Genomic DNA, 13,584 nt, shown 5'->3' with positions numbered 1-13,584 from the left:
ACTTGACATGGGGTTTGTAAAAAGTTCTGTGGGATTTCTGAAGATTTTAGGATATGACATTTTTGTTAGGCCAAATCTTTGGTCATTTGGGGAAGCGTAAGTGAAATCTAGTCTGGTATGTGCCATTGAGTAGAAATGCCTTAAAATGACTCTGCATGATTGCTCTGACTTTCAAACCTCAATACTCTTCTCAGAAATTGTGAATTTCAAAGTTGATTGTTTGCATTATTCCTTCTCTAGGTTAAGGAGAGACAAAGAACCTAGATACCTGTTCTACGAACGTGGATCCATTTCATTGCAGTCAGGGATCTTCCTTTCTATGCGTGTGTGCCCTCTGGTGGTACAGCACAGCTGTAAATCCAGGGGTATGGATGGCTCGATGCTAGGTACCCTGTCACCACCCAGGTCATGTTTAATCCTTCATAAATGCCTCGATGGAATGCTAGAAGAGAAGAGGCAAGCACCTGTATGCCGAGTTACTTTAAGGTTATTTCTAGATCCATCTCCACCACCTGTCCTTCAAGTCAATAATGTCTCCATTGATCTTAGAAGCTCCTTTAGACACCCAGGTTTGAGATTGATTTTTGAATATCCTACAATGGTTTTGCAGTTTACATCCTGGCTCCCAGCATGCAAAATTTATCAGTAATGGTCTTCCATTTTTCTTTGCCTGAATTTGGTTTCATCTGTACGCACCTTCTTCCACCCTATTGCTAGCGAGAGGAGTCAACTCTTAAGAGGAACTAGTAATACTAAGAACTGATTCTTAGAAGGTCTCATGTTGAAGAAGACTTCATGATCAAGTCTTAATGCTTGGCTGGATTTACATGCAACTAAGAATTTTGAGGTTACTTCCTTCCTGAGCTATGAAAATTGCAGGAGGGAAATAAGACAGTTGTGCACAAGAAGTAAAAAGAGCCTATATGTAAAATGTAAAAGCTACCGCAAAAGAAAAAGAGTATTTCTATGAAAATATATGTATATGGCAGTTAGTTTGTGGATGGGGACAAATAATAAACAGAAAAACTATCATTGAACAGAAGGATGTGTCTGACAGGCGAGATGGGTGTTTTAGAAGGCATTGTTAACAATTGCATAAAACCATGATGAATTAAATATGGGACACAACTATAGGATACAGCATAACACACTTGGATAATTGCTTCATTTCCATAAATGATTGCTGCCTAGCAATTTTGTGTGCGATGAGTTTGCTACTGACATTATGTGTACAAGAGGCATGTATTGACTAGTGATAAGCGGATTATTTCAGATGTCATTCTTCACCTTCTTAAGAGTTGCTTGTTCAACTTCCTATATAAAGTGGTCAGGTAGTGTATGTGAGGTATCAATCCCTAATGATGAATGACCTTCCAGAGTGTATACAGAATTGTTAGTTTCTTTCTTCTTTAAAATCATGCTTTGTAGATTTTCTTTTATACAATATGTGTGTATCCCTCTGATTATAGAAAACTTAATAAAAAACCCAAAATCCTGTTCCCCAATAGCTACTAACGCACTAGGTTTTGTTACCGTAACATTTTTCTTTCATTAATATTGATTAAACTGTAGACGGCTTCATTGCTGTTAATAGGGGGCACATTTTAAATTTTAGATTATTAACATTTAAATAGATTTTAATTGTTAAATGTAACAAATTTATGCAGATAAAGATTCAATTTCTTCAATTAATTTACATTTACATGTTCAGAGATCTTTCGCTAAGGCTATTCTCATAAAACTTTAAGGGTCCCAGAAGAATCTCTCTATACTTTTATTCTTTTAATTTTATCCCTGCTACTCTCTCCATATTATGTCTTTGAAATTGCTAGGCTTTTTTCCATGCGCTATTTAATAAAATAACACTTCTCTTAGCCTTTTAGGCAGAGGTTTGTTTCAGCAGATTTATATATAAAGAACCAAGTGAAATTTAAGTGTGTGACTGAATTCTAAATTTGTTTTACAAGTTCAAGAATTGATCATCTTCTCCGTTATGCACCCATGGGAAAAATAAGTATCAGCTTGTTTGATGTAACATGCAAATCAGTCAAAGGAACAATTCCTGGGAGTACTTTTCCATTCCCACAGGTTCCTAAAGCCCAAATGAAAATAGGCAGCGTTAGTTTGGTGTTTTATCTCATCCTCTAGAGGAAAATTCAGAAAGATTGTATTCTTACGTATTCCTTGATCTGGGTCTGGCATTTCTCTGAAAGTGTATTATCTTGGATGTAGCCACTTTATATTTACATAGTATATGAATATGTAGGAGAAGTTTCTAACAGCTCAGTAAAAAGTTCTATGTTTTACTTTACCAAAGTAGTAAGTTAATATTGACTTGCATGATGTCAAGATAAAACACAGTATAGAGCAAGGACAAGAAAGACAGAGGTGAGGAACATGTCTGACTTATGAACAAGAGGAGAAATATGTCTTGCAATGTTAAATTTTACAAAGAAGGGAGACAAATGACTTAATTTACTTTAAAACGGCCTGATCAGCTTATAGTTGCATATGTATGCTCCCAAATAAATTGCTAGTGAAGATTAAATGTAACACATTTTATGTTACTATGTGTTCATTGTTTGCCGTGAAGTAATTTTCTGAATTCGTTAACCCATCACGCGTAAACAGGGACTCAAGGGATTGTAGGAGATGGATCGGTCATTCAAAGTTTTTAACTTTAAGAAAGTCACAGAGAGATGTCAGGGACATGATGTGAGTCTGACAGTGGGGTCAAATCAGTAAATGAGAAAGGGTTTAATATGTTGGAAAGTAAAAGTTAATAAACTCCTTATGAAGGATCTGGTCATTTGAGGAGATGAGTGGACCAAGAATGGCTCATGGGAGGAGAACCACCTGCTAGAAGACATGTGAAAGGGAATATCAAATCTATCTTAAATGCTTAAACACAAACAGATTTCAAAGATTGTGGGCACAGAAAGATTAGGGGCAATAAAGATGGGGAAGTAAAGGGGAATGGAAGCAGGAAAGGCTTGGGAAAATTTTTCAAGGGAAGTATTACAACGTTCAATGGAAGTGATTTCTGTGAACGAACGGCGGACCAAGCTGAGGTGAGCAGAAAGGACGCCGAGAGGAACTTGGGCCAGTGGTAGTAAACTGACATTCAGTGTATATGGGAGGCATAAAAATTGAAGTAAAGATTGAAGAGGAAGTTGAGGTCTAAAATACTGTGGGGTTTTTTCCTCATTATAATAAACATTAGTGTTTTGGGAGGGCTTTGCCAATAAGGAGTGAAAAGTTGAGTGAGAGAAGAGAGAAGGAAAGAGGGGGGAAAAAAGGGCTCACACACGAAGGGGAAAGTCAGTAGTTAGTTGACTCAATATACAATCAAAAGGGCACACTGCTGGAGTACACTGACCATGAAGGAGCAAAAATGTATACATATCTTGAGGGTAACTCGACTTGTCCCTGTGTTATGAAAGGCAGCTTGTGTCAGAAGGTGGAGTGTTTTTCTTGGTAGTGATTTATTCTGTCAGGCAGTATTGATTTTAATTGTGTAGAAGGTATTACAGAAAAAAAAAGTAGAAAAAAAAATTACCGATTCGTGGTGAACAGACTTGTATGCAGAGCTGTTGGCTTCCATGCTGGCAGCATGCAGAAGTGTGATTATCGTTTGTGAGGGAGAGAAACTCACTTGCAAGTGTGATGGCTTGGTAATTGGGGGAAAAAAATTCTTCACTGGGTCAGTTTCATGAGTTTCTGATAATCATAGGCAGCTATATGTCCCCCTTCAAAAAAAAGAGGAAAAAAGTTACACAGCTATATATTAATAGAGGAAATAGAGCTAAGCTGGAAAGTGATATAATTTATCTTAAAACATAAAAACAACAAGTCAAATCAAAGGATATTTCCTCCATAGAGCCAACGTTTTATTTAATTTTTAAAAGTTTTTTAAAATTATTTATTATATTTTACCTATTAATTATTTTTATTATTTATTTATTATTTATAAAATTTATTTATTTAAAAATGTTTTACTCATTATTTCAGTGAAGGGTTTGCATTTCCATGTTTATGATTCTATATCTGTCCACCACCAAATGCACACATGATTTTATGCTTTTGATTCTGAGCTTAAGAGGAAAAGACAACCTGATTTCCAAGACGGAAAGTCTTTTGTATCAGAGCATCATGTTAGTCTTGGGCCTTCTGCTAATGTGAAAATAAGAGTATTTACTGCTGAGGGACTAAGGTCTACACGTAAAATAGCTATGAAGGAGATATATATTTTAAAATGCAAGCACTAAAGTTGTATTGGCACTTCAAAATAGGGTCAGAGGCTGGTTCCTCCTTCAGAAGTGTCAATGTTCTAATGCGTATTACTGCAAACACTGGAGCTTTCATGATAAAGTAACTGCTGTTGCTTTTTTCCAGTAGAAAAAACACACAGAGTTCTTTTTTTATTTCAAAAGATTTCTATAAATAGTCATATAGGGCTTCAGTGTTACGCAAAAATGGAAGTTTTCAGAAAAATTATTTTGTCTATCCAGACCGCACAGGAGAGACCACCAGAATAACGTCTGCCTGGCAAGTTAATTCATGTTTCTTTTAATGAAGATAATTTATTTAAAATTAGCAAAGAAAAAGCCATGATTCCACAAGATAAATGTATCTTTTTTTTTTTTTCCCCAGTTGATCCATATCTAGTGCCAAAACACGTAAAAATGTACTTCAGCCTGTATGCACTTAGCCTTAGTGCAGAAAAGGGGAGGTGTGCAACTTTGTGTCCGGAAGCCAGGAATTCTGCAATCTCAGCAGCCTGCTACCATCAGCTAAGTCCCGTTTGTTCTAGGTAGCATAAACGATGCAGAAGGAGATCGAACCTTTGCTTCAAAACCTTCTTGCACCTAATGTTGGTGATGTTACTTGATCTATCTTTTTCAGGTAGACTACTAAAAGTAGGACTTTCCAGTAGTCCTATTTCCTTCCGATGTACGATGGCAACAGGGAGTACTCAGATCTACTTGCTGCCTTTGCATATTCCCCCAAATTGGTTTGTGCCTTAACAGTAAAATATGTTTTGGTTTCAAGGTCAGATTTTTGTACAGAATCAAAGTGTATATTATGCTTTAAGTAATACTCTGTAAATATTAAACCTCTGGTAGTGATGTCTGGATGGATAAAAGCAGAGAAGAATAGACTATTAATAAAATAGAAATGAGGGGAGATAGATTTTGAGGACCCTAAATAGGAATTTTGCTTGCGTCCTGAGCTGAACACATACTAAATACCTGTAATTAAATGCTGAGCAAGCTGAACTTTTGTTGACCTGGTTGGGAACTGAAGTTGTTTCAAATGTGCCTCCTATCACTGAACAACCCCCAACTTTCTGTTGCAAATTACATATGGTTTTGTGTAAGTGGGAAGGTTAAATAGCTTGTGCTCTTTACTTTACGTGTTCTTATGCCTTCAAACTGCTAGTAGGTGAAGCACATGTTCAGCTGTACGATTCCTTAGAATTTGCTATACTTAAAGATTAAAATTCCAAGGCAAACAATGAGAGGACAAGAGGTGTGGTTTATCAGTGAGTGACCACCTCAAGTCAAACTGGAATCTGGTTAGATCGCTGCTGCTTGCGGTGTCAACAAAACAATCTCACAGAAAAAGGCAATTCCTAGATGGAATTTGGATATTTGTAGATATTCTTTTTAAGCAAGTAATAACTTTAAAGAACATATGTATATGCATATGCAAAACAAACTGCGTGAGTTACAAAAACTGGTGTTTGAATTTCCTACTGAAATGGTTTAACAGAATTTGTTAGGGTCTGGCAGATTAGGGGAAAACAGAATCATAAATTCAGGTGTTTTATAGCTAATTATCTAAGGGACAACTAAATGAAATTAAAATGTCAGGAAAAGTGAAAATAATGTGAATTTGAACATTTCAGTAAGTTCCTTGGTGCTGAAGAGCTACTACCTCTATCCCTTCATTGTGCAGAAGAGTCATCTGTGTAAGTGTTATTGTCTTGTCTTTTTTTCAACAAAGCAGCAAGCACACATCGATCTTGCCCCAGTGTGTTTCTAAAGAGGACAAAGTTTAATTCAAGTCAACTAATGATAAGTGTCCTGCAGGTACCGAAAGCATCAGTTTAACTTTAATGTTTACATCAGCATTATTTTGAAAAAATACTCAATAATATCCCTGTTTATTTAATATAAAAATAATTTGTTAGAAAAAAAATGACATGCTTTTGCATGTTCCTACAGAGCTCTGCTTATCAGCCTGTTGAACCTTCATCAGTCATACGCAACCTAATAAGTCAACGGAAATGTAATAGGATATGAAGAACAGTCTCTAGCAAAGTGTAGATGTACAAACAAAACCTACATAATAGCTGCTTCATGCAGTAGATATAAATTCCACTCTCTCATATCCACCTACGGAGGAAGTCTGTACACTTGGCTTGGAAAGACAAGCATGCAGCAGGCGAATTCTGTAAGATACTAAGTATAAACAAATAAGGTAATTAAAAGACAGGATTTATTGCAGATAAAAATGTATGATTGCTTTTCCCTAAAGTGGTGCTCTAATAGAAGGCACAGCTATTTGCATGTAATGGAAATATATTAATACAAAATGTTACCACTGTCTTAATTTCCTGAGAGTGACGGTAGGAATACGGAATCCTGCATTTGTGCTTCCTTTTCCTGACTGTCTCACATAGGCTTAAATATGCCTTAGCAATGCAAGTCATCCTTTTGTATTTGTGTCCAGGCTTTGAAATTTTAGACCTTTCTGGTAAATATGTTTGAATGAAAATTAGATTTATTTTCCCTTCTTTAAAGACCCAGGAGGGTTGATTCTAGTCTTTCCACTGTACTCACTATATTTTGATTAGCCCCTCAAAGTTAGCTCTAGTGAACATATGTTTGCATAGAGAGCAGCAGAAATAAATATGGTATCTCTTCTGAAGACTGCAGTTTTCTGCTAAAAATAAAAAAAAACACATTCTGATTGCACTGTTGGGACATGATTTCTGAGTCCAGCCAGTTCAGACAGTTCTGCCTAAAACTATAATCAAGTTGATTGTATTGCATTGGTATTCTAATTTCCAATTTGGGATTTTGCTACATAATCTCTAGTAGAGTATGTCTAATCTTTATGAGACCCAAAGTCTTTGTATAAGCTCTCTGAATTTTCCTCCATGTGTCTCTGCTAAACTGAGATGTGTCTTCTGGCTGAGTTGTAGAGACATTAAATTACTGAGTAAATCAATACAGTGCTGTTATGTCACTGTATCTTTTTCAAAGACCAGCTCAAATTTTGTATGCTGTAGCTTTGATCCCTTTCATTTAATTCTAAGTACACTTGTTATTATAGTAACTGTTGTTTGTATGTTATTTTAGCTTTTTACTTAAGTAGCTATTTAGCAATTTAAATGAAAATGTAATTAGGTTACATCTGTTTTACATGCATGTAATACCACGCAGATGTAAACTTATATTAAAGCCATATTTTCTTTTTGGCAGAAAGACGCAAGAATAAAATCGTAGCAATCATGCAATACATCTTTTTTTTTTTTTCTTCTTTTTTTTTTTAGTAGTGTACACAAGATGTATTCCAGTGTTTATGTTGTGATGGTAACAGCCCTTTCTATTTTTATGAGAGACAGCACAGGGAGCTGATGGGTATAACCTTTTATTTTAGTTGTACAAGGACAAGTACACTGTTATGCTGCTGTAAATCCAAAGGAACTCCGTTGAAGTTAGTTAAAATTCCTTACCAAACTAATCAGTTTTAATAACTGACTCTTTCCAGAGGCAAATTCCACTCTAAGGATCTACACTGAAATAAAGAATCTGTGCAGGTTTGCACCATTATGAATGACAGTGATATTTGGCTTTCAATAGCTTTATTTTAAAGAAAGATGAACTTCTTGCTGGACTGATCTTACAAAGTGCTGCGTGCCCTCGGCTATTGTTGACTTTGATAGGGGTTTTTTTTTCTATGCTCTGGAAAGAGAGATAAGAGGTATGGATTCAATTCCAGCTTTTTTTTAGTCTTTGTATAGGTACTTAGGGAAGGTGCTTGATGTCTCTGTACTACTGTAATCATAACACAGAATTTCTCCTGCCTTATTTGTCCTTTTCTTTTTTTGACTGTAGGCTCTTCATGGCTGATTACTACTCTTTGTTTATATGGTGTCTAGCACAACATCAGGACTGTGAGTAGTGTCCGTTGATACAGGTGTAAATCAAGACCCAAGTGAAATATATAAATGCATTGGGGTATTGGGCAATTCCCTAAAGAGTACTAGTATCTTTTTAGACCTTGGAATTTCTTTGGAAGAGCTAATTTGCTTATCAGTCGGCTAAAAATATTAGGCATTAATATGTTTATTCTGTAGCGCAGCACACAACTTTTTGATAATGTAATGCCTTGAGACCTGCATTAATAAGGTAAGACTTCTTACTCATTTAGTTTCACTTGTATAAGCATCAGTTCAAAATAAACTATGTATGTTTTCCTTGGAGCAAGGGTGTATTTTAGTAGACTTTTATTGTTTCAATCTATATTTCTGTTCAATAACTCTGCCTTTTTAGAGAATAACCGTGAAGGACACATGAGAAAACCGTTGCATGGTTTTTTCCTTACTTTTTTCCTATGAACATTTAAGGCCCTGATTCTACAGCTGTGAACATAATCATACAAGTCTATATGGAGACAGAATCAGAATATAATTGAAGATTTATTCCCGTTACGTATTATTAAACACTTCAGGGTAAACCTTGCTGCTCTTAAGTGTGAATTTGGCCCAAATAAGGACTTCAGGACTGTCTCTGAGGAGTATTTATACTGGTAATTTAATGCAAAGATGATTGGAAGCCACAGAGAGTCAGTATTATGGTATTGTTTCTTAGTCATGCCTGATAGCTCTGCTACAGTTTGCATTTGTTACAAGGTTTGTATTTCAGGAGTGTGTAACTTAATTATTCTGAACGATCTGTAATGACTCAAAACAATTTTCTCCAAACCCATTGTTTATTTGTTTAAATTAGCTAAGACAGAGACTTATCCATGAAAAAACCACAATTTAAGTCTTGGTTAAAATTTACGACTAAGTAGTTTTGTAAATACTGACTAATCTTAATATTTTTGTAAGCATATAGAGTATTTTAAACATCTAATTTTAAAGTACTTTTCCCACATATACTGTGCAACTCCAAGCTCTGTCATTTCATAGAATTTATCTTTTGCTTTTGTGTTAACCGAGCCGGTCCCATTAACTTTGCCGTATGAGGTGCTCCAAATTTTCTTCATTACTTTGCCAGAGAAAGTGATGGATGCAGATATCTTTACTTCCCACACACAGAATTTGGTTGATTGGTTGGCTGTTACGCAGGGTTATACATATGATATGGGTGTAGGATGGTAATATTAACAAGATGGAAAGAAGAAACACAAAGGTTTTTTTCTAACTTATTATCAGGCAAAGACTGAAAGCTGGGGTGCTGAACAGATTTCCCCCTCCTCTTCCTTTCTGCGTGGAAATTTTTTTTTTCCCTTTTGGGAAATCAGTGCCGTTCCCCTTTCCTGTGGACTGGGCTGTGAAGTACTTGCCCTCAAGTTGATATAATGATTTATTGAGATACATAGAGAGATGTATAAATATAGAGAGAGGGATGTATATATACAGATGTTTAAATATATATGGAGAGAGATGTATATATACATATTTAAAACCTCTTGAGTTTTAAGAATTTTTGCGTGGCCCAAAGCCATGTACTTGGTACTTGAATAACTGTCTCGGTTTCCAGACTGCTGGTGCCAAGTGTACCTCAGCTGCCGCTGGTGAGCAGAACTCGGCTTTCTGCACCTCGCTCGGTATTCACAGACTGTGCGGGTAAACTTCGCAGAGAATGATTCAGTGTTAACTTACATGACGACTGGCTGTGTGATTTATGGTGACTTTAGGTAGGAACATACTATGTACAGTGGATTCTTTCTATTTCTGTCTCCTCCTGGACAGACGTATCTCCATTTATTGCGTATAAAACGTAACTGCCTGTTGGTGGCAAGGAGAGCCGTCTCAGAGATGTGGTGGTGAGGCTTGTAACTCCTAAGTGCTTTGTCCTGGATCCACACCTGTCCCGGCCCCGCTACTCGAGTGTTCCTTCCTCTCCTGGCAATGCGACGGAACGTGCTGTTCGTCATCCCTAACCTGCCCTTTTATGCCAGTATGATTTAACGCTTCTGGTAAATAAAACCATTGTAGTTGAGTTACGGGTCAACATTAACTTTGATTATTGACACCTCTAGTTGACTGAGACAGGCCTCTGTTTATTAGTATTTTAATAGTTTAAAAACAGCCTTGCGAACTAAAGATACTGAACGTATTTTAAATTCAAAATACTGTGTGGAGGGGGAGAACATAGCTACAAGATTAATAACAATTGTTAAAGAGCTTGATGTAGCGTGTCACATCTTTCCCTTTATGTTATGGCAGCTTTCTTTGCTGAAGAGGTAAATGAGTGTCTGTTCTGACTGCCGGAGTGAGGAAAGAGCATTGAAACCTGGACTCAGTATCAGATCGTGTTTCGCTAACAGAACAAGATTGATTTATTGTGTTACATCAGGGTTGGATGGACCTAGTACTGCTTCACCACATGCTATTTCATTCCCTTGTCTACTAAGTATGCAAGTACAAACAGCTTTAACACAATTCTTTACCTAGAAACAAGCCTGAGGCTTCATCCAAATACTTTTAACATATGAAAATTGAGCTGCTTTGAACTTGTATGTTTTTGATAACTGCTTGGTATGCTTCCTGGAGGATCACCTGTAGGCTTTTCTTTCCAAATCCTAATCCCTTTGATTAAGTGCCAGGACAGATAGCTCTCATTGAATAACTCCAGTCTCATAATTCTTCCTTCATTCAGAGTTGAAAGGGAGCTGCTCAAGCTTCAATAGGTAAATCCTCAGATGTAGTTGAAGTAATTCAGACACTTAGAAACTGAAATTGTTTTGTTCGGAAACAGGGTTCAGATGGGCCGCTGAACATTTACATACCACTTGCTGCCAGAAGCTGTAGGATGAAAAAACAAAACAAATTTTTTAGCAAGAAGGATTAAGAGTAGGAAAACTTTGAGAACCAGACATTAAAAGGCAACCTGGCACAGGAATTTAGGCCCAGAAATAGGAACATAGCTACTTTGCTTCACTGCTCTTGTTTTCTTTTTCTGCAAGATGAGACTGCGGTGCTGGGCTAAACATTCCATTCCTTCCTTAGCCCTTCTCCTTGTTAATAGCTACGAAAATAGGGAGAAGGGGGAGGGGGATCCTATTCTTTTTATCTTTACAAGTATGCCTCTGGGAACAAACTTGAGCCAGTCCCAGATTCTTCTATTTAAAAGTCTTTGTGGCAGGAGAGTATGATGGGGAATTAGAAATAAACCTGTTAGCTGCTGATATCTTGGGGTAATAGAGATATCTATTGCATATACATTTTTGCACACGTCATTTTGCGTATGTGCATAATGAAGCAGTTTTCTCTGTGGAGGAACAGTGTTTCCACATGAATAATTTGCCTTGGTTAATTCTAGCACAAGCAGAAATGGAGCAGAACAGTTAGAGACACTACACACATTTCATGTCACAGATTTTCATAGCTCCTTCGGCCCGAAAATTCGTTATCTTTAGCAGCATGCAACCTGCTGAAACAGTACATAAAACTGAGTATTGTAGCACAGTACTGAAGAACTAGCCCATTCTGTGAACAAAAGGTGGTGCTTCCGTGGCTATAACCACAGCTTCTGGTTAGACTTGAGCAAAAACCATCGGGTGACTGCACCTTCCCAGCAGTAGACTTTCAGTCAAGTCCTTTTACCTCTTTGCTACCAGATTGTTCCAAAATATTCATGTACAGTTAACCTTGTAGAAAACCTTTTTTTTTTTTTTCACCCTCCTTGTCTCCCTTATTTGTTGTTGCCATGGTAGGCAATAGTGGGGTTTTTTGCAGCTCTTTGGCAGGTCGACCATGCTAGCCATTTGAAGACATGGCTTTACCGTTAAAATAAACCACCTTTGGAATTAATCATAGACCTCAAAAACTACAGGAGTAGATTAAAAAGTAGGTAATATATAAAGAAAGCCAGCCCCCACGAATCTGGATTAGTTCTGACTGTTCAGATCACTTTCCACTGTGACAATAAAGTTTTTTTTTTTCTTTTAAGACGACTGTTTTTTCAAATCATACCCACAATATCAAGAAATTTGTAATTGAGTTGCAGTTCAGCTACATAGATAAAATTGAATTTGGAGTTAAAATGGAATGGTATCCGGCTGCAACTAATAAGCGAAAGTAGGCAGGCAAGATGGCATAAATGAGCTAGAATTTTTAAGGACATAAGTGCTAATTTCTTTGATTAGCTAGATATTCTGTACAGGAGTTCAATGATTAGGATTTCAGTCTTTTCTGAGAGATCTTGCTGCAAACAGCATAGCAACACCTATTGTCTTGAATCAGCACTAAGTCAGTGTTACATAGAGCCGAGGTCATCTCTGTCTAGTATCGTGAGGCTTTATAAGGTCTTAGCTCTAACTTGTTATTTGATTCCTTAACTATCTTGATAAATGAATCCAGTAGATCTTCAAATTATTATTAGGGCAACGACAACTTGAGGGTTCTGGTTAATAAGATAATAACAAAAGTAGTTTGGTTAAATAAACTTTGAAGCAGAAAGCCTGAAGGCCTCTTGTTATTACCTCATTAACAAGAAATGCCATTAAGTTATTATTATTATCCTGTAATGGTTCTCTTTATCACTCTCGCATTCTGATCAGCAAGGATATTTAATGAAATAGCAATAAATTTTAAGAAATTGCATGTACCCAAGCAAGCCTATTAAACTAAAAATGAAAACAGAAAGATTTAACATTTGAACATACACTTCTGAAATGGAGAAAGATTCTGCGTGTTCTCATGACAAAGCTTTGGAATGAAAGCAAAAGTTTATGAAACATTTTATTACACCTGTAAATCTGAAAGCTTAGCTATCGTTTTTAATTTTTATTTTGCCTCTATAACTATTTTTATACCCTTTTTATAGTTGACTGGTCCAAGGTTTAAAATAAGTTCTGCTGGGAGTCTATGCCCCATTAGTCTTCTATAATAAAATGTGAACCTGGCTAAAATAAAACATGATGCCTTAAGAGCAATTAAGAATGGTCTTTTGTAGATAACTGTAACATGAAATACAATCGCTGTTTTTATTAATGGATTTGGGAAAAGGAGGTCAATGATTTATAGCAGAAGAGTGGGTTATTTTACACTTTTATTTCTTTTATTTTATGTCTCACTCTTCAAAAAACCTTTTAAGACCCCTGAAATAATCAAATTCTGTTTCAAATGTTTATCATGTTAACGTGAACCTTGGTATCTGTTTTATTTAGGTAGTGCTATGATGTCAGCTAAGGTGGTGTCCTTTTTTTTTTTTTTTGCTGTTACTCCAATCCAAACAAAGTGTTGTTTTTGAAAGAAAATCTTGCTGAATGTTTTATAATAGTGATAAAATGTAAAAGCTGTGCTTTGTACTTTATAACGGCAGGATTTGTAGGACA

At 36.3% G+C, this 13,584-nt stretch overlaps 1 protein-coding gene across 1 annotated transcript in view; it reads left to right on the top strand.

Moving 5' to 3' along the window:
• Positions 1-13,584, top strand: part of FTO (FTO alpha-ketoglutarate dependent dioxygenase) — a gene marked incomplete at its 3' end in the record, with an annotated part of 251,934 nt that overhangs the window by 147,705 nt on the left and 90,645 nt on the right. Inside the window, exon 9 of the mRNA XM_082005743.1 lies at positions 8,130-8,188. Coding sequence (XP_081861869.1) covers positions 8,130-8,188 — 59 coding nt within the window. The remainder of the gene's footprint in view (positions 1-8,129; positions 8,189-13,584) is intronic.

This window comes from Phaethon aethereus (assembly GCF_964289735.1).
Source record: "Phaethon aethereus genome assembly, chromosome: 13".
In the NCBI taxonomy this organism is placed as follows: domain Eukaryota; kingdom Metazoa; phylum Chordata; class Aves; order Phaethontiformes; family Phaethontidae; genus Phaethon; species Phaethon aethereus.
The sequence above is the reverse complement of the archived record's forward strand: the minus strand, read 5'-3'. Positions and strand labels throughout refer to the sequence as shown.